The sequence below is a fragment of the Salvelinus namaycush genome, chromosome 40 (assembly GCF_016432855.1).
Source record: "Salvelinus namaycush isolate Seneca chromosome 40, SaNama_1.0, whole genome shotgun sequence".
NCBI lineage: Eukaryota > Metazoa > Chordata > Actinopteri > Salmoniformes > Salmonidae > Salvelinus > Salvelinus namaycush.
The window spans coordinates 820,479-842,205 of record NC_052346.1 but is presented as its reverse complement, the minus strand read 5'-3'; the positions used below and the strand labels follow the sequence as shown (position 1 = coordinate 842,205).

Genomic DNA, 21,727 nt, shown 5'->3' with positions numbered 1-21,727 from the left:
GCTGGCCGATGAACCTATGAGCGTGCAGAACGCCTTCCAGAAGGAGAACTGACGACCCCGGTCAGAGACCATGTCCATTGGGAGTCCATGGATCCGGAAGACGTGCTGCACCATGAACTGGGCCGTCTCTTTGGCAGAGTGTAGCTTAGGGAGAGGAATGAAGTGGGAAGCTTTGGAAAACCGGTCCACTACAGTCAGGATGGCTGTAGTGTTGCCATCAGATGGGGGAAGACACGTGATGAAGTCCAGGGATATGTGAGACCAGGGATGGAGAGGGAAAGGCAGTGGTTGAAGAAGACCAGCCGGAGCTTGCCCGGGAGTCTTGTTCTGCGCACAGACCGTGCAGGCGGCGACGAACGTGGAGACATCCGGGACCATGGTAGGCCACCAAAAGGGTTGTCGCACAAAAGCCAGGGTCAAACGGGACCCCGGCTGGAAGCCAAGCCTGGAGGAGTGGGCCCACTCCAGGACCGAGGAGCAGACAGCATCAGGCACAAACATCCGGTTATCTGGGACCCCCTTGCGGTCCTAGGGTGTAGCCGCGGGGATATAGCTTGCCTGGAATTGAGATGCTTAAGCGGTGCAGAGATTTTCCAGGTTCTTGTGGTCGGTCCACACAATGAACTCATCTTCCGACCCCTTCCAGTCAGTGCCTCCACTCCTCCAACGCCAACTTCACCGCGAGAAGCTCACGATTCCTCACATCGTATTCCTCTCTGTGGCATTGAGGTGATGGGAGAAGGCGCAGGGATGAAACTTGAGATCCAGGGCAGATGCTGGGACAGGACAGCCCCCACTCAAACATCCAAAGCATCGGCTTCCACCACAAACTGGCGGGACGGGTCAGGATGAACCAAGATGGGAGCTATGGTGAAATGATGTTTGAGATCCCGGAACAAGCGGTCAGCAGCTGGGGACCACGTGAACGGAAAATTGGGAGAGGTGAGTGCAGACAGGGGGGAAGTGTGCTGTAACCCCAGATAAAGCGGCGATAAAAGTTGGCAAATCCCAGGAAACGTTACAGCACACCCTGGATGTAGGCTGGGGCCAATCCACCACCTCTCTCAACTTCCTGGGACCCATTTGTACACTCCCTGCAGCGATGATGTAACCAGGGAAGGTGATGGTGGAGCGATGGAATTCACATTTCTCCGCTTTCACAAAAAGCTGGTTCTCCAGGAGACGTTGGGTAACCTGTCGGACTTGGAGCGAGGATGTTGTCAAGGTAGATGAAGACAAACCAGTTCAACATGTCGCGGAGAACATCATTAACCAGAGCCTGGAACACATGGTGGGGCATTGGTAAGGCCAAATGGCATGACCAGATACTCGTAGTGAACGCTGGCAGTGTTGAAGGCAGTCTTCCACTCGTCGTCTTCCCGTATCCGCACCAGGTGGTAGGTGTTCCGTAGGTCCAGCTTGGAGAACACGGTGGCCCCCTGGAGTGGCTCGAAGGCCAAGGAGATGAGTGGTAGCGAGTGAAGGTTCTTCACCTTGATGTCGTTGAGGCCCCTGTAGTCGATGCACGGGCACAGGGTTTTGTTCTTCTTTTCCACAAAGAAGAACCTTGCGCCGGCGGGGGAGGCAGAAGGACGAACCAAACTTATTTTGTACTCGCCCCTTCTTGATGAGCCTGGCTTTTTAATGGGCAGGTAGCTACAATATGTCCTGTAGCTCCACAATATAGACAGCTCTGGGTGTGGAGTCGGCGTAAGCACTCAACCAGAGTCAATCTAGCCCTGCCCAGGTGCCAGCACTCCGAAGGAGGCGAGTCGGCAGCCCTCGGGGATTCCCGAGAGAACTTGGGGGATGTCGGGTTCACTTGGACATATAGACTTCGGGGGTCTCTGGGATTCTTCGGAGGCGAGGTGGGAATTGAGGGCGAACAAAGGCGACAGGGCACAGATTCCTTCTCCTTCCTACGTTCTCGATTCCAGGCACTCCGGGTTCCAGGCACTCTCAGTCACCAACGTGCAAAAATCCATCATGTAGTCTGCCACACTATGGGAGTCTTGAAGAAGCTGGAGCAGCTTACGAGCAGCCTCTCTCCCGGACAACAGAGAATCAAACACCTTCCAAACTTCCGCCACAAACTCCACTAGACAAAGGTAGACGGCAGACTGTTGCTCCCACACCGCGGTAGCCCAAGCGAGTGCATTCCCAGACATCAGCATTATGAGGTACGCTATCCTCGAGCAGTCCAAGGGGAACGAAGAAGGCTGCAGCTCGAAAATGAGTGAGCACTGGGAGAGAAAAGCCCGGCAGGTTCCGGAATCTCCAGCGTAATGCTCTGGAGTAGGTAAGCAGGGTTCTTGGCACACTGGGGTAGGCTGGGAGATTAAGTGTGTGACCCGTTGCCCAGAGGGGAATCCGCGGAATTGCTCCAGCATAGTCTCGAATGACTGGTCATGGCGTTCTGCCAGTGTATGGAGTCCCTCCATAAGACATTGCAGTAACTGCTTGTGTCATCCAATGGTGGCTCCTTGCAGGGAGTCTGCTGGGTCGGTTATGGCCAGTTCGCACTATCACGTTTCAGGTAAATCCCAGATGCAGACAGTGTCGAAGTAACAAAAGTTTATTCCTCGTACAGGTGCAGGCAAAACAACAGGTCAAGGGCAGGCAAGGGTCAGTAATCCAGATAGGGAGCAAAAGGTCCAGAACAGCAGGCAGTCTCAGGGTCAGAGCAGGCAGAATGGTCAAAACCGGGAAAAAACAGAAAACAGGAACTAGAACACACAGGTGCAAGGGGAAAAACACTGGTAGGCTTGACGAACGAAACGAACTGGCAACAGACAAACAGAGAAGACAGGTATAAATACACAGGGGATAATAAGAGGACATGGGAGAAATCTGGTGGGGGGTGGAGACAAGCACTTATACAGGCAAAACAGATCAGGGTGTGAAACTGTGCCATATGTGTCGACTGTTCGTTGATGTTTTAATTGAATTTTGAACCTAAAGATCAAACCTTGTTGATGGACTATGGCATTTCAAATCGCCCGACACTGCTATTTGCAGGGTTTATTCATGCTTTTTTGCCATTCCTGAACTTGTGGCCAGAAACAGTCTACATAGGGTCAATAACAGAATGAAAGACTCTGTCTCTTCGCAGCAAAATCAACACAGCTGAGATTGTTGTATACTCTATTTACAGTTGAAGTCGGAAGTTTACATATACCTTAGACAAATTCATTTAAACTCAGTTTTTCACAATTCCTGATAATTAATCCTCATAAAAATTCCCTGTTTTAGGTCAGTTAGGATCACCACTTTATTTTAAGAATGTGAAATGGCAGAATTATAGTAGAGAGAATGATTTATTTAAGCTTTAATTTCTTTCATCACATTCCCAGTGGGTTAGAAATTTACATACACTCAATTAGTATTTGGTAGCACTGCCTAAAAAAAATTCTACTTGGGTCAAATGTTTCGGGTAGCCTTCCACAAGCTTCCCATAATAAGTTGGGTGCATTTTAGCCCATTCCTCCTGACAGAGCTGGTGTAACTGAGTCAGGTTTGTAGGCCTCCTTACTCGCACACGCTTTTTCAGGGCTTTGTGATGGACACTCCAATACCTTGACTTTGTTGTCCTCAAACAATTTTGCCACAATTTTGGAAGTATGCTTGGGGTCATTGTCTATTTGGAAGACCCATTTGCGACCAAGCTATAACTTCCTGAATGATGTCTTGAGCTGTTGCTTAAATATATCCACATAATTTTCCTACCTCATGATGCCATCTATTTTGTGAAGTGCACCAGTCGCTCCTGCAGTAAAGCACCCCCACAACATGATGCTGCCACCCCCGTGCATCACGGTAGGGATGGTGTTCTTCGGCTTGCAAGCCACCCCCTTTTTCTTCCAAACATAACGATGGTCATTATGGTCAAACAGTTCTATTTTTGTTTCACCAGACCAGAGGACATTTCCCCAAAAAGTACAATCTTTGTCCTCATGTGCAGTTGCAAACTGTAGTCTGGCTTTTTTTTAACCTGTTAGGCTGGCTGGCCCGACACCGGTACACTTATGACAACATCCAGCTCAAAGTGCAGGGCGCGAAATTCAAAAGATATTTTTAAAAAATATTTAACTTTCACACATTAACAAGTCCAATACAGCATATGAAAGGTACACATCTTGTGAATCAAGCCAACATGTCCGATTTTTAAAATGTTTTACAGGGAAGACAAAATATGTAAATCTATTAGCTAACCACGTTAGCAAAAGACACCACCTTTCTAACTCCATCAGTTTCTTACTCCATCACTAGCTATCACAAATTCGACCAAATAAAGAAATAAATAGCCACTAACCAAGAAAAAACTTCATCAGATGACAGTCTGATAACATATTTATTGTATAGCATATGTTTTGTTCGAAAAATGTGCATATTTCAGGTATAAATCATAGTTTACATTTCAGCTACAATCAGAAATTGCACCGAAAGCAGCCATAATATTTACGGACACCAACGTCAAATACCTAATTACTCATCATAAAACATTTCTGAAAAATACATAGTGTGCAGCAATTGAAAGACAGGCATCTTGTGATTCCAGACAATATTTCCGATTTATTAAATGTTTTACAGCGAAAACAAAATGTAGCGCTATATTAGCGTAGCCACAATAGCCAGAAACACTTGGGCGCCCACGACCAGTTCACATGCACGACAGATATATGAAATAACATCATAAATTGGGTCTTACTTTTGCTGATCTTTCATCAGAATGTTGAACAAGGTGTCCTTTGTCCAGATGAGTCGTTGTTTGGATTCAGAACGGCAAATTTCCCTCTTCATTTAGCATGGGCACTAGCCGAGTGGCACGGATCTCTCCAACGTAAACACAGTCAGAGAACGGAACACGGCAAAACTCCCGAAAAAATTTCAATAATCTGATTAAACTATATTGAAAAAACATACATTACGATGATATGGTCACATGTATCAAATAAAATCCGAGCCGGAGATAGTTGTCGTCCATTACGGCAGCAAAACAGAAGGCAATCCCACTTCCAAGTCGCGCGCTTCAGAGTACCGGAAGTGGACGGTCACGTCAAAGAAATAGCTTTTATTCCACCCCAGACCAAGATAAACACAAAATTTCTTCTCTCACATCCTCTTGACACCCAGAGGAAGGCGTATGGAGTGTACGTAGACTCCTACGTGTCATGACCATGTATAGGCAGGAAGTTGAACAGAGCATATATTTCTGACATTCTACTTCCTGGTCAGGGAAAGTGCTGCCAAATGAGTTCTGTTTCACTCAGAGAAATAATTCCAACGGTTTTAGAAACTAGAGAGTGTTTTCTATCCAATAGTAATAATAATATCCATATTGTACGAGCAAGAATTGAGTACGAGGCCGTTTGAAATGGGCACGATTTCACTGGCTACTCAATACTTTCCCTTGCAGCCATAAGAAGTTTATTAAGGCGGTTTTGGGGCTGTGGCTTCTTCCTTGCTGAGCGGCCTTTCAGGTTGTCGATATCGGACTCGCTTTTCTGTGGACATCGATTCTTCTGTAACTGTTTCCTCCAGCATCTTCACAAGGTCCTTTGCTGTTCTGGGATTGATTTGCACTTTTCGTACAAAATATGTTCATCTCTAGGAGACAGAACGCATCTCCTTCATGAGCGGTATGATGGCTGTGTGGTCCCATGGTGTTTATACTTGCGTACTATTGATTGTACAGATGAACGTGGTACCTTCAGGCATTTGGAAATTGTTCCCAAGGATGAACCAAACTTGTGGAGGTCTACAATTGTTTTTCTGAGGTCTTGGCTGATTTCTTTTGATTTTCCCATGAGGTCAAGCAAATAGGCACTGAGTTTGAAGGTAGGCCTTGAAATATATCCAAAGGTACACCTCCAATTGAATCAAATGATGTAAATTAGCCTATCAGAGGCTTCTAAAGCCATGATATAATTTTGTGGAATTTTCCAAGCACAAAGGCACAGTAAACTTAGTGTATGTAAACTTCTGACCCACTGGAATTGTGATACAGTGAAATATAAGTGAAATAATCTGTCTGTAAACAATTTTAGGAAAAATGACTTACGTCATGCACAAAGTAGATGTCCTAACCGACTTGAAAAAACTATAGCTTGTTAACAAGAAATTTGTGGAGTGGTTGAAAAACTAGTTTTAATGACTCCAACCTAAGTGTATGTAAACTTCCAACTTCAACTGTATGCCAATTTGTATGCCAATTTTTGCATCCTGGCTAGAAATTCTGCCCCAAAAGGCAGCATCCTTATTATCGCCAGCTGATGTCTCGTTAAACCATCAATACGAGCTAAATTCACCCGCACAGCTGATATCTATTGCAACCATTATTGGTCACCTCACTATTGCTCCCTAAAAGATGCTTGCAACCAACGTCTTTCAAGATATGTTTGCCCTGTGGTTGGTATTGTCATCCCAACAACTTAGTCATTTTTTAATAGACATAGGACAATTTATCTAATTGACAAGCATTCAGTGCAATGGAAATACACTATGTCCTTGTTTACCACAGCAAATCTACTATGGCAATTGATTCAACACTTTGTATGAATGGGAACGAATGTTGGTGTAGCCTACTGACTGTTCTTATTTGTTTCCTATTTATTTCCTAAGATCAAGAGTAAATTAAACCTGGACTATACATATATGAAATGTGTAACTACATCAACTCAATTGGGGTATGGGCCAGAATTGAACCCACCCCAACACTGGAGACCTATATGCGCTGGCTGAAGGCAGCGGATCTGACCGTTAGAACACCCCAGTTCACAAATTAACTAAATGTTTTGTTAATTTGTAACCTTAGCCTAGTGAAGATCAATATACAGTGGGGAGAACAAGTATTTGATACACTGCCGATTTTGCAGGTTTTCCTACTTACAAAGCATGTAAAGGTCTGTAATTTTTATCATCGGTACACTTCAACTGTGAGAGACGGAATCTAAAACAAAAATCCAGAAAATCACATTGTATGATCTTTAAGTAATTAATTTGCATTTTATTGCATGACATAAGTATTTGATACATAGGTACCAAGATCTCGCGATACATGGCCCCATCCATCCTCCCCTCAATACGGTGCAGTCGTCCTGTCCCCTTTGCAGAAAAGCATCCCCAAAGAATGATGCTTCACGGTTGGGATGGTGTTCTTGGGGTTGTACTCATCCTTCTTCTTCCTCCAAACACGGCGAGTGGAGTTTAGACCAAAAAGCTCTATTTTTGTCTCATCAGACCACATGACCTTCTCCCATTCCTCCTCTGGATCATCCAAATGGTCATTGGCAAACTTCAGACGGGCCTGGACATGCGCTGGCTTGAGCAGGGGGACCTTGCGTGCACTGCAGGATTTTAATCCATGACGGCGTAGTGTGTTACTAATGGTTTTCTTTGAGACTGTGGTCCCAGCTCCCTTCAGGTCATTGACCAGGTCCTGCTGTGTAGTTCTGGGTTGATCCCTCACCTTCCTCATGATCATTGATGCCCCACGAGGTGAGATCTACATGGAGCCCCAGACCGAGGGTGATTGACCGTCATCTTGAACTTCTTCCATTTTCTAATAATTGCGCCAACAGTTGTTGCCTTCTCACCAAGCTGCTTGCCTATTGTCCTGTAGCCCATCCCAGCCTTGTGCAAGTCTACAATTTTATCCCTGGTGTCCTTACACAGCTCTCTGGTCTTGGCCATTGTGGAGAGGTTGGAGTCTGTATGATTGAGTGTGTGGACAGGTGTCTTTTATACAGGTAACGAGTTCAAACAGGTGCAGTTAATACAGGTAATGAGTGGAGAACAGGAGGGCTTCTTAAAGAAAAACTAACAGGTCTGTGAGAGCCGGAATTCTTACTGGTTGGTAGGTGATCAAATACTTATGTCATGCAATAAAATGCAAATTAATTACTTAAAAATCGTACAATGTGATTTTCTGGATTTTTGTTTTAGATTCTGTCTCTCACAGTTGAAGTGTTACAGACCTCTACATGCTTTGTAAGTAGGAAAACCTGCAAAATGGCAATGTATCAAATACTTGTTCTCCCCACTGTATATCTTGTGTTATTAAGCTATATAAAACAACAGTTGTTGGTGTGTATGGCTGCATTTCAGGCCTAGCGTTTGAGCGAGCGAGAGAGAATATAATTTTATTTGCAAGCCTTGCCCTCACATAGAGAGAAAGAGAACTGCTCATTTTCAGTCATTCACAAGGCTCATTTGAATTTCCTGATATATATAAGGACAATTCTTTGCGACAAAAGAGTGAACAAGTTTAGATCCAGTCTGTATTCTGGACAATTTCTGTGTTTTTGCCTTTGACCTGATTTAAATAAGGATTTATGTGAGAATAGGCCTGTCCAGATACCTGATCCTGATGTCATCAAAATCATATGAATAGCAATTAAACAGGATGCTGGTTCATCAAACACTCAATTATTTTAGTCACTTCCAGGGAGAAAAGACAGAGACATTACAATTCCCATATTGTCACAACGTCCGCCGAAGTCGGCTCCTCTTCTCCTTCTGGCAGCGTTCGGCGGTCTAAGTCACCTGCTTTCTAGCCATCGCGCTCCATTTTTCATGTATCCATTTGTTTTGTCTTGTTCCCTGCACACCTGGGTTTCATTCCCCAATCAATTCATATGTATTTATTCCTCTGTTCCCCATGTCTTTGTGTAGGATTGTTTGTGTTACGTGTATTTTGATATTGTGGATATTGTTACGCACATTACTTTTTGTCTATGTTCCGTGTTTTGGGCACATTTTATGTTATTTTTGTGCTGTCATTTTGACCGGGAATAAAAGTGCGCCTGTTCACCACACTCTGCTCTCCTGCACCTGACTTCGCCTCCGATACACACTCCTAACACATATTTTGAATTTGCCTTCTCACTTCCCAAACAAGCTCATGTACTCAAACAAAACATACTTATTTCAGTGACAACATAATGTTGCCTTGTTTCAGGCTAAGTCACAACATGAATTACATTTTTTTACAATTGTGTTGTTTGAGATAAAAAGCTGTGCGGGTTAATGGAGACTTAAAAATTAATCATAGAAGCACATTGACAGGCTATTGTTTTAATGTGCCAAATTGAGGAAGTGAGGGTGGCCTCTGTGTTGTTATGACTCCACCTTACTTTCTGTCAAACTTTCTGCCTACTACATTTTAGTGCATCCTCCTCATACTGCACTATTACCGTGTATCCGAGGATGGAGCAGCAAGGGACGAAAGCCCCCACAGATGTTTGAGCAAGATAAATTTGTTTCATTTTTGATCTTTGGAACGCTACTACATTTGTAAAAAAATGACTACATACGGGCTAGGGTTATACAGCATAGGGCTAAACATGTTGTTTTGCTTTCTCTTACGTCATGCCGATTTGTACAATTTAGACATACCGCACGCTATTCCACTCAGTGGTCCTAATGGATCATTTTTTGGATATTCTGTGTTGCTTCACAAGCATCAGCAACAGACATGGTGCGTGTTGAAATGTTAATGCGATGAAAATGTAAATGATTGAGTGTGCAACAGAAGGGAATGTTTATTTTAGTCTGAAATTGTTTTTAATCTTCCCATTATCTTCTACACATTCATGACTGTCAAATTCTGTCTGTTATAGGGTAATAGTTGGCGCACCAGTTGCAAATTCAAAGTTCAACCAGACTGTCAGGAATCCTGGAGCAATCTACAAGTGCAAAATTACAGACAAGAAGGACTGTGAACAGATTGAACTCGGTTAGTATATTAATCAATTATTAACTGTCGTCATACTTAATCCATGTTATTGTTGATTTACTGCATCAACAATCTTTAGATACCTTAAGTACAGCTTTTTCATCATTCATCTCACATTTTAGGGACAGCCTTATTGGGATTCGAACCCTGGGATCTTCTTCTGTCAGTCAAGCACTTTATGCGGTTATTACTGTAGGTGTTGTACTAATATCTCCACAATATTAACAGCTTCAGTGTCCCCCCCCCCCCCCCCCCCCCAGTGTCCTTTTGCACCAGAGATGTGAAACTCATTTTGCCATTTTTGGTCTTTACTAAAGTCCAGAGGGCCGCACTAAAAATGTGTTATATTTCCTTGCTTTCAAAACTTGCAAAAAATAGTCCTCTATCCATCTTTTTAATTTTATTTTCAATGCTCCCTGATTGTCTTGCTTTCGTTTTGGTGATTGTTAGTAAACTGGACAGAGTGAATAAACTATATAAATGTAGGTCCATTTACATTTCTACCCTATTTTTTTATTTGGTTTTAGTCATTTCAATGTAGATTGAGGATAATAGATTCTGCTAAAATATTGTAGCAACCGTGACAAACCTAGCGGCCTCATTGAGATGTTCGGACCTCTTGACGTAAAGGTTAAGGTGTTGGCTTGATAGTTGCTGGACCCGAGTTTGAGTCATGGTCAGGGCTAACCTCCAAATCTGCTACATTGGTGTCGGAAGTGGGATTGCGCCCGTGAGGCCATTGGCATGTACACGTGAGCATGGGGACCTGATCTCTGGAAGGAAGGGTTAATGTAGTGACCTTAACCCAACACCTAGTGACCTCGTCAAGAGGTTTGGATCTTTTGGCGTTAAGATCACGATCAAAGTTAAGTCTGAGATGTAGCCCAACATATTGTAATCAACTACATTTGTTAACTAAATAGCATTTGTTTTTTGTTTGTTTGGCTTTTTTCATGCTTTGAGATTCTTTCTGTAATAAAAAGGCTAAGCAAATTGAATACTTTATTATTTATTAGTAACACCCAGTCTGCACTAGAAGCAGTCTTCAGATACTTAAATACCCAGGGTTTCTCCTCTAACTACCTAATTTGCAGTTGCCAGGAGCTAGTTTGTTGCGTGGTTGATTTCCTGATAAACTCATTCTTGTCCTGGGTTGATGACACATGTTGCTGTTGTTGTTTAATTTCTCCATGTAGGTGTCATGAGTGACATGCCCTGTGGCAGACACTGTTCTGCGGAGGTTGAAAACCAGTGGCTTGGAGTGAGCCTCTCCAGGCGGCAGCAGGATGGACTTGTGATGGTATGTGTAGTGTGTGTGTGTGTGTGTGTGTGTGTGTGTGTGTGTGTGTGTGTGTGTGTGTGTGTGTGTGTGTGTGTGTGTGTGTGTGTGTGTTCGAGTGAGAGAGAGAAACAGAGAGAGAGAACGAGAGAGAGAGATTCCTATATGATGTGTACAATTTAAACTTTTGCACAGTTTCTGTCTCTGTCTGTTGGGGTTCATTTCAGTCTTGACTAGACTTGTTACATTGAGTAAAGACACACCTCGGTATTGAAATTTAATAAACCAACATTATTTGTTAATATGAGTATTTCATTTTACATTTCAGGCCTGTGGACATCGTTGGAAAAATGTCTTCTTCACCAAAAAAGAAGATAAGTTGCCACATGGCGTCTGCTACAAATTGGAGTCGGACTTGAGTCAATCAAGTCCTTTGATTCCATGTTACAGAGGTATGGCCATATTGCATCACTCAACATGACTGTCCAGGAATATTGTCTTCCTGTATGAATGAACAAATAGATTAATGAATGAATTAAAGAACATGGTTTAGTAATTGTGCATTGCCTTGTTTAATGTTGATATACCATCTCTAGTGTTTTTTATCCTCCACTATGAATAGTTTGTATCAACCATTGTTGTCCTTACACATTTGCTTTGTTTTGAAATAGATCACCAAAAACAGTTTGGCAATGACTATGCATCATGTCAAGCAGGGATTTCAAATGTCCTTATTGGGGTATGCTTGAAATATGTCTGCTCTCAGAGAATTCTAACTTATTGCAAATGCTCACTGTAATATTGCACATTAAATTGAGATTAGTTACATTGGTGTGTACTGTTTTGCTTAACAGGACCTCGTAGTAATGGGAGCCCCTGGAACCTTGTATTGGACTGGGTCTGTTTTGGTCCACAACATATCCAGCCAGGTCACTTCTGCCTACTTGGATGATAACGTTGTCCTCTATGGAAGTTATTTGGGTAAGTGAATTAGGGAAGTGAACTGACATAACCTTTACACTAGTTATATTCATATCTTGGCTTTCTATCATCTCAAAGTGACTGACATTCAATGCATGTACAGTAGGGTGACCATACTGTCCTTTCCGTCTCTCTCTCTCTCCTAGTCCTAGCCCTAAACTCCCCTGCTCTTTTCTTTCACGTGAACATCACACTCATCTCCTGACAGGTTAGAATAATCCATTGTGTATGTATGTAAGCAGTGAAACTGATGCAGTGTCTTTCTCTTGTTTTAGGGTACTCAGTCAGCGCTGGCCACTTCCTGCACCCAGACTCCACTGAGGTAGTGGGAGGAGCCCCCCAGTATGGGCAGACTGGTAGAGTAAGAGTTAACACTGCATCCCTTTCCAACCCATTGTCATCTACAGAAAAACCAGAGATTACCCTATCGGCGTAAGCAAATGTTCTATTGCAGGGCTGCCCAACCCACCTCTGTGGAAATCTAGCGTCCTGTGGGTTCAGTCCAACCCTAATTTAACACACCTGATTCTACTAATTAGCTGATCAACAAGACCCTAGCTAGCTGAATCAGATATGCTAAATTAGGGTTGGACTGAAAACCTACAGGACACTAGATCTCCAGGAAGAGGGTTGGGCAGCCCTGTTCTATTGCATATCCTTCTCTAAATTTGTCATGTCAGATCAGTGATTAAGGAACAGAGAAGTAACAGATGTCTTATGATCGTTTTCATACAGGGTAATATGTGATTTCTGAGGGTGTTTTGTTATAGTTCAGTGTCTGATCATTCAAATTATTTTTTCTCAAGAACTTTCCCACAGGACATCCTCACTAATCATAAATGGGCCTTTTGGCCAAAAGTTATTGAACCCTGATCTGTAGGGCCACATAACCATTGCTATAAGCATGGACAAAAAAACTATCCCTTTCTTAAACATTAGTTCATGCCTCAGCATCAGACAGTGCAGTCTCCAAATGTAAGTGACCGTCCCTCTCCGTCTCTTCCCCAGGCCTACATCTTTAGCATAGAGTCCAGGACACTGAGCATCATCTCTGAGGTCAAAGGTCAAAAGGTGAGGGAGGGTCATTACCATGTTTTGTCTACAGTTGAAGTCGGAAGTGTACATACACCTTAGCCAAATACATTTAAACTCAGTTTTTCACAATTCCTGACATTTAATCCAAGAAAAATGCCCTGTCTTAGGTCAGTTAGGTTCACCAATTTATTTTATGAATGTGAAATGTCAGAATTATTTATTTCTGCTTTTATTTCTTTCATCACATTCCCAGTGGGTCAGACGTTTACATATACTCAATTAGTATTTTGTAGCATTGCTATTAAATTGTTTAATTTGGGTCAAACGTTTCGGGTAGCCTTCCAGAAGCTTCCCACAATGAGTTTGGCCCATTCCTCCTGACAGAGCTGGTGTAACTGAGTCAGGTTTGTAGGCCTCCTTGCTCGCTCACGCTTTTTCAGTTCTGTCCACAAATGTTCTATAGGATTGAGGTCAGGGCTTTGTGATGGCCACTCCAATACCTTGACTTTGTTGTCCTTATGAAATTTTGCCACAACTTTGGTAGTATGCTTGGGGTCATTGTCCATTTGGAAGACCCATTTGCGACCAAGCTTTAACTTCCTGACTGATGTCTTGAGATGTTGCTTCAATATATACACATAATTTTCCTACCTCATGATGCCATCTATTTTGTGAAGTGCACCAGTCCCTCCTGCAGCAAAGAACCCCCACAACATGATGCTGCCACCCTCTTGTGTCACGGTTGAGATAGTGCTCTTCGACCTGCAATCCTCCCCCCTTTTCCTCCAAACATAACAATGGTCATTGTGGCCAAACAGTTCTATTTTTGTTTCATCAGACCAGACCATCTTTGTCCCCATGTGCATTTGCAAACCGTAGTCTGGCTTTTTTATGGCGGTTTTGGAGCAGTGGCTTATTCCTTGCTGATCGGCTTTGAGGTTATGTCGATATAGGACTCGTTTTACTGTGGATATAGATACCTTTGTACCTGATTCCTCCAGCATCTTCACAAGGTCTTTTGTTGTTGTTCTGGGATTGTTTTCACCAAAGTACTTTCATCTCTAGGAGACAGAACGCGTCTCCTTCCTGAGCGGTATGACCGCTGCGTGGTCCCATGGTGTTTATACTTGCGTACTATTGTTTGTACAGATGAACGTGGCACCTTCAGGCGTTTGGAAATTGCTCCCAATGATGAACCAGACTTGTGGTTGTCTACAATTTTTCTTCTGAGGTCTTGGCTGATTTCTTTTGATTTTCCCATGATGTCAAGCAAATAGGCACTGAGTTTAAGGTACGCCTTGAAATAGATCCACAGGTACACCTCCAAGTAATGTTAATTATCCTATCAGAAGCTTCTAAAGCCATTACATCATGGAATTTCCCAAGCTGTTTAAAGGCACAGTCATCTTAGTGTATCTAAACTTCTGACCCATTGGAATTGTATTACAGTGAATTATAAGTGAACTAATCTGTCTGTAAACAATTGTTGGAAAAATGACTTGTGTCATGCACAAAGTAGATAGAAAGCCTAACCGACTTGCCAAAACTATAGTTTGTTAACAAGAAATTTGTGGAGTGGTTGAAAAACTAGTTTTAATGACTCCAACCTAAGTGTATGTAAACCTCCGGCTTCAACTGTACATAGGGTGATTATGTTTTGTCATGTTATGGCTACGCTGGATGATGTTTTGTCTATATTTTGGTGATCTTGTGTTTTTGTTGAAATGGTCCGTCTCAACGCGTTTGATCATTTTCTGAAGGGGAATATTTGCCATCAATCACAACGCTGACATTATCCAATGGATGCTCTCTGACGTGCAGAGAGTATTGAACTACCATTGGGTTACCTTATCCTGTCACGTTCCTGACCTGTTTTCCCTTGTTTTGTATTTATTTAGTATGGTCAGGGCGTGAGTTGGGTGGGTTGTCTAGGTGTTGTTTTCTATGTTGGGGTTTTGTGTGTTCGGCCTGGTATGATTCTCAATCAGAGGCAGCTGTCAATCGTTGTCCCTGATTGAGAATCATACTTAGGCAGCCGGGGTTTCACGTGTGTTTTGTGGGTGTTTGTCTACCGTGTTAGTGTTTTCACCACACGGTACTGTTTCGGTTTTCTGCACTTCGTTTATTGTTTTGTATTTCTGTGTTCAGTTTCGGTTTTAATAAATCATCATGAGCACGAACCACTCTGCATATTGGTCCGATCCTTCTCGCCTCTCCTCGTCCGATGAGGAGGACGAAATAGACTATCGTTACATATCCAATCATAAGGCTTTAAAGACTTCATATCTTCAAGTCTTTTGGTTTGTTGCACAAGGGTGCAGTTTCCCAGACACAGATTAGGTCTAGTGCTGGACTAAAAAGCACTTTCATTAGAGAGTCTCCATTGAAAATGAGTTTTAGTCCAATACAGGCTTCATCTCTTTCTTGGAAACCGGTCCAAGATATGTTTTTTTTCTTTTGCATCCTTTTCACAGCTGGGTTCCTATTTTGGGGCCACTGTGTGTGCGGTGGACCTGAACACTGATGGCCTGTCTGACCTGCTGGTGGGAGCTCCAATGTTCAGCGCCGTGAGGGAGGAGGGCCGTGTGCACATCTACATGAACCAGGGACAGGTGAGCAAATTGTCATATTGTATGGTGGAGGGCTGGTAGATCTAATTTACCCCTTTGTACTTTCTCACAGCAATAGGGTTTAAAAATTCTGGTAACTTTCCCTAAATTCTCAGGTTTTCCAGAAATCCTGGTTGGAGGATTGCGGTTTTCCTCCAATTTCCAATTGGTATCTAGACACAATGCTGTTGAAATGTCAATTTCCAAAAATCTATTTTTTTCCCTTCCTCAGGCTAACATGAAGGAGATGGAGTTTACATTAGCAGGGAGAGATTCATATGCAGCCCGGTTTGGGGAAAGTATCACAAGTCTTGGAGATATTGATGATGATGGCTATCCAGGTAAATGTATATATGAAATTTGGGTCCAAAAATGGATTAACCATTAAATGGTTTTCAATGAGTATGGAAAATTGTACCTCTCATTAATCCAAATAGAAGTCATATTAACACAGCTGCAGAGTGAAACACAAAAGTCAAATTATTAAGCTAGTTTGGCCAGTGACAGAATCTCAACATATGAGAATAGATTAAAATGAATAGAGACTGCCTAACTGCTTTGCAGATGTTGCTGTTGGGGCACCACAAGAGGATGACCTACATGGTGCTATTTATATCTACAATGGGAGGAAGACGGGACTTGAACAACACTTTTCTCAAGTATGTCTCCAAACGGTGTTAGTGTGTGTGCATAGGAATGAGTGTGTATGTGTGTCTGTGCGTGCGTCTGTCCCCAAACTCTTTAAAAAAACGGTGCTATCTGGAACCTAAAAAGGTTCCATCGGCTGTCCTCGCAGTATAACCCTTTGAAGGACCCTTTTGGTTCCAGGTAGAACTCTTTTCACAGAGGGTTCTACATGGAATCCCAAATAGTTCTACCTGGAACCAAAAAGGGTTCCCGTATGGGGACAGCAGAATAACGCTTTTTTTTCTAAGAGTTGAGTTGAACTGCTGGAAATATCAGTTCTGACTGAATTCCCTAAAACCGTTTTTTTTTTACTCAGCTTGTGTGTTACAGTACAACTGAAGCTTGTTGGTTTGTTCAATCACACATCCAGTATGAGTACATCACTATTGGTGACGAGACAATGAATAAGGGAGGAAACAATGACAATGGTGCTTAGATCTTTCCAACTCACAAGAATATGATATTCATTCTTCCCATATAAACAGAGGATTGCTGGGTCTGCTTTGGGTAGTGCTTTCAAGATGTTTGGCCAGTCTGTGTCTGGGGGCATTGATGTTGATGAAAACGGTTACCCAGGTAAGACACTCTGATCCCCCAACAACCCCATCCTTCCTTCCTTCCTCTATCTATCTCTCTTTAAGCTATTCGTTCATATTAATATAGCCTACATTTTTCTTCTGTCAAACAAACCAATTTACTTTTTAAATAATATTTAATATTCATATACTCTTAGAGATTAGTGTAACTGGTAGTAAGGTAACATTACCTCTCCCAATATCTGTCCACAGATGTGGCCGTGGGAGCCTTTCTGTCCGACTCTGCTGTTGTTCTGAGGTACAGTAACAGTGACAGTAGACACAGTTAAACAATCTGAACTTGAGAGTCTGAAGAATATACTTTTTTGGATTCCCTTTCATTTTGTGTGTGTGTGTGCGTGTATGCATTGTGTGCGCGCGTGTGTGTGCGTATGTGTGTTTGTGTTATGTGTTTTTCCGTCTCTGGGTGGTAGGACACGGGCGGTTGTTGTGGTGGAGGCGATGATACTTCTTCCTCCTACTGTGAACCGCACCCATGCCCTGTGTACAGAGAACGGCCAGCCTGCCGTATGCCTCAAAACCACTGTGTGCTTCCAGTTGCACGCGCAACGTGTCTCTGGGCTCATCGGTGAGCCACCACACCCCACTCCACCTTTACACACCCCACCCCACCATATCACACAGCAGCCTTAACTTTTTCATAGCTAATCTGTGCCACGTTGTTCACACATGCCACTTTTTTCTGTTGATTTAGATTATCTCTGTCATACAAATGTGGTTTATTGGTTTTGTAGCTTATTGTTTGTTTAGCATTTCTTAAAAACAATTGTAAAAATATTTTATATCACATATCTATGTAATGTACAGTGGGGCAAAAAAGTATTTAGTCAGCCACCAATTGTGCAAGTTCTCCCACTTAAAAAGATGAGAGAGGCCTGTAATTTTCATCATAGGTACACTTCAACTATGACATACAAAATGAGAAAAAAAAATCCAGAAAATCACATTGTAGGATTTTTGATGAATTTATTTGCAAATTATGGTGGAAAATAAGTATTTGGTCAATAACAAAAGTTTATCTCAATACTTTGTTATATACCCTTTGTTGGCAATGACAGAGGTCAAACGTTTTCTGTAAGTCTTCACAAGGTTTTCACACACTGCTGCTGGTATTTTGGCCCATTCCTCCATGCAGATCTCCTCTAGAGCAGTGATGTTTTGGGGCTGTTGCTGGGCAACACGGACTTTCAACTCCCTCCAAAGATTTTCTATGGGGTTGAGATCTGGAGACTGGCTAGGCCACTCCAGGACCTTGAAATGCTTCTTACGAAGCCACTCCTTCGTTGCCCGGGCGGTGTGTTTGGGATCATTGTCATGCTGAAAGACCCAGCCACGTTTCTTCTTCAATGCCCTTGCTGATGGAAGGAGGTTTTCACTCAAAATCTCAAGATACATGGCCCCATTCATTCTTTCCTTTACACGGATCAGTCGTCCTGGTCCCTTTGCAGAAAAACAGCCCCAAAGCATGATGTTTCCACCCCCATGCTTCACAGTAGGTATGGTGTTCCTTGGATGCAACTCTGCATTCTTTGTCCTCCAAACACGGCGAGTTGAGTTTTTACCAAAAAGTTCTATTTTGGTTTCATCTGACCATATGACATTCTCCCAATCTTCTTCTGGATCATCCAAATGCTTTCTAGCAAACTTCAGACGGGCCTGGACATGTACTGGCTTAAGCTGGGGGACACGTCTGGCACTGCAGGATTTGAGTCCCTGGCGGCGTAGTGTGTTACTGATGGTAGGCTTTGTTACTTTGGTCCCAGCTCTCTGCAGGTCATTCACTAGGTCCCCCCGTGTGGTTCTGGGATTTTTGCTCACCGTTCTTGTGATCATTTTGACCCCACGGGGTGAGATCTTGCGTGGAGCCCCAGATCGAGGGAGATTATCAGTGGTCTTGTATGTCTTCCATTTCCTAATAATTGCTCCCACAGTTGATTTCTTCAAACCAAGCTGCTTACCTATTGCAGATTCAGTCTTCCCAGCCTGGTGCAGGTCTGCAATTTTGTTTCTGGTGTCCTATGACAGCTCTTTGGTCTTGGCCATAGTGGAGTTTGGATTGTGACTGTTTGAGGTTGTGGACAGGTGTCTTTTATTCTGATAACAAGTTCAAACAGGTGCCATTAATACAGGTAACGAGTGGAGGACAGAGGAGCCTCTTAAAGAAGAAGTTACAGGTCTGTGAGAGCCAGAAATCTTGCTTGTTTGTAGGTGACCAAATACTTATTTTCCACCATAATTTGCAAATAAATTCATTACAAATCCTACAATGTGATTTTCTGGATTTTTTTTTCTCATTTTGTCTGTCATAGTTGAAGTGTACCTATGATGAAAATTACAGGCCTCTCATCTTTTTAAGTGGGAGAACTTGCACAATTGGTGGCTGACTAAATACTTTTTTGCCCCACTGTAACTGTTCTTGAACTATCAGTGGTGCTCTGAAAGAATGATCCCATATCTGTGTCACACATGCAGAAATACTGTACAACCTGACGGCTGATGTCAAGCACATAGAGGGGCTCCAGTCCAGATTCTTCTTCACCACCAACGGCACAGCGTTATCAAATGCCACAGCAGGCAGCATCCAGACCAGGCATGGTCACATGACCTGTGTTACCCACCTGGCCTTTCTGAGGGTGAGGGGACTGGAGGATGGAGGGGACAAGGGCAGGGAATGGGGGGGACAGTGTTAGATGGAAAGGGGTTAGTCAGGTAATCTCTGCCCCAGAGAGGCTCTCAAATCAAATCAAATTGTGTTGGTCACATACACATGGTTAGCAGATGTTATTGCAAGTGTAGCGAAATGCTTGTGCTTCTAGTTCCGACATTGCAGCAATATCTAACAATTCCTAAACAAATACCTAGTACACCCAAATCTAAGTAAAGGAATGGGATAAGAATATACACATAAGCAATGTCAGAGTGCATAGGCTAAGATGCAATAGATATAACCTGTTTTATCTATTGATGTTCTACTACAGTAGATGTGATTTTGTAGAAGCAAGCTATTGATATCAAGTATGTGCGAAAGTATTTTTCAAAAGGTGAAGTAGGCCTACATCTGCTCGTCAGAATGTGTGTGTGGTGTGTCTGTAGAATTGTAGGTGATGTTGACAACATGTGGTGTATAACATATAGTATGTTAAGGATGTTGAATGGTTGATGCAAAACGAGACCAAAACAGGTTCTCCTAAAAGAGGCTTCTGGAGGTCACTGTGCATCAGAGGGGTCATGATACCCAGGTCTTGAACATACCACAGCTTCCTTCTTGAAAACCAAAATTTGAAAAATGAACCAGCTCAGGGAAACCATGTGCATTGAACTCTCACCCGTAGTATGCACGTGTCAAATAATAACAGAACAATTTCAAATAGAAGGGAAGGCATATTATATGATGCAAGTTCCAAATAATGTAACTCACATTTGTATTGTGTGCATCCGTGCACGTCACATTATTACAATATTAAATAAATGTTTCAAGTTAGTTTTATAGTATTTTTAGGCATCTGTGATTTTTTACATGAGAAAAAATGTTGCTCATAGTATGCCAAAGAGAATAAGCAGTTTACCCATTACTTAACTGCAATCCACCTGAAAGTAGTGGTGAATATATCTACAGTACAGTCTTGTTCCTTCCCCTTCCTCCCCTTTCCAGAGAGACATTCGGGACATCTTCACCCCCATCCACTTTGAGCTGCAGTATGAGCTGGGAGAGCACAATGTGGTGAGGGGTAACTCCAAGAGCTTTCCCCCTCTCAGGCCTATGCTCAAGAGGGGAGGGGAGTACAGCAACTTGCTGACCAACAAGGTAGGTGGAGGTGGAGATCAAAGACTGGGGCCCTGTTCAAAAACTTTGAAATCCACCATTCCTTTATTCTGTTTCCTTGAAATAATCAAAGATAACACGTGATTGGATAGGGGAAAGCAGGATTGTCACCCAATTGACCCATTGTCAAAGATCGTGGTAAATTGAGTGGTTTTCTCCATTGGTTTGAAAGGGAAGTGGGTTTTCCTGGGAAAATGTTGTCCTGGTTAAAACAATAGCTAAGGAGAGCGAGACTTGACAATGGGTCAATTTAGATAAGGACTATACTTAAAGGATGGGAGAAGGAATGCATTTTCAAAATATTCAAATACGGCCATCCAGTGGTGTGCTATATTATTGTGCAGTATTTAATTAATGCATGGTTTATCGTTTAGTATCCTGATAGTTCCTAGTTGGACATGATATGGCACTGGTACAGCATATATGGGTGGGTTTTCAACTTTCTCTACCGGAAATTTCACACAAGATTAACATATTCCATTGGAAATTCTAACATGTTCCATAGTATGTGGAACATTAGGGTGGCAGGTAGCCTAGTGGTTAGAGTGTTGGGCCAGTGACCGAACGGTTGCTGGATCAAATCCCCGAGCTGACAAGGTAAAAATATGTTGTTCTACCCCTGAACAAGGTAGTTAACCCACTGTTCCCCGGTAGGCCGTCATTGTAAATAAGGATGTGTTCTTAACTGACTTGCCTAGTTAAATAAAGGTTAAATTTGATATATGTATATAGGAACTAAAAAGGCAAAAATTGTGTGATTATTTTATTTTCAACACATTTCTAACATGTACATTTCCGGCATTTTTTAGTAGTGTTTCTTGCATTGTGCTTTGCACCTGAAAAGGAAGTAGTTAATTAACTCACTAAAGGTAACAGCCTCCCACAGACTGTATTCACCAGGTACTGTGCCTGGGCCAACTGTTCCACCAATCTGCAAGTGTCTGCACAGCTGCTGTTACCGAGGTGAACTCCTTCTCCCTC

The 21,727-nt window shown here is 42.7% G+C and overlaps 1 protein-coding gene across 1 annotated transcript; it reads left to right on the top strand.

The window, feature by feature from the left end:
• Positions 1–773: 773 nt before the first annotated feature.
• LOC120033164 (integrin alpha-4-like) lies at positions 774–21,713 on the top strand. Its single transcript, XM_038979447.1, has 16 exons — positions 774–921; positions 10,933–11,036; positions 11,344–11,467; positions 11,687–11,754; positions 11,870–11,996; positions 12,272–12,357; positions 13,005–13,067; positions 15,506–15,643; positions 15,873–15,981; positions 16,205–16,299; positions 16,813–16,903; positions 17,116–17,161; positions 17,337–17,491; positions 19,396–19,556; positions 20,576–20,728; positions 21,633–21,713. Exons 1-16 carry the CDS (start codon positions 774–776, stop codon positions 21,711–21,713), a joined length of 1,749 nt encoding a protein of 582 aa, XP_038835375.1.
• Positions 21,714–21,727: the final 14 nt, after the last annotated feature.

Bases quoted from the DNA above. Each gene is read 5' to 3' on its own strand.
- LOC120033164 (XM_038979447.1), top strand. From the start codon at position 774: ATGCTGGGACAGGACAGCCCCCACTCAAACATCCAAAGCATCGGCTTC. The intron at 15,644-15,872 runs GTGAGCAAATTG...TCCCTTCCTCAG, and splicing joins TCTACATGAACCAGGGACAG to GCTAACATGAAGGAGATGGA. The intron at 17,492-19,395 runs GTGAGCCACCAC...TCACACATGCAG, and splicing joins ACGTGTCTCTGGGCTCATCG to AAATACTGTACAACCTGACG.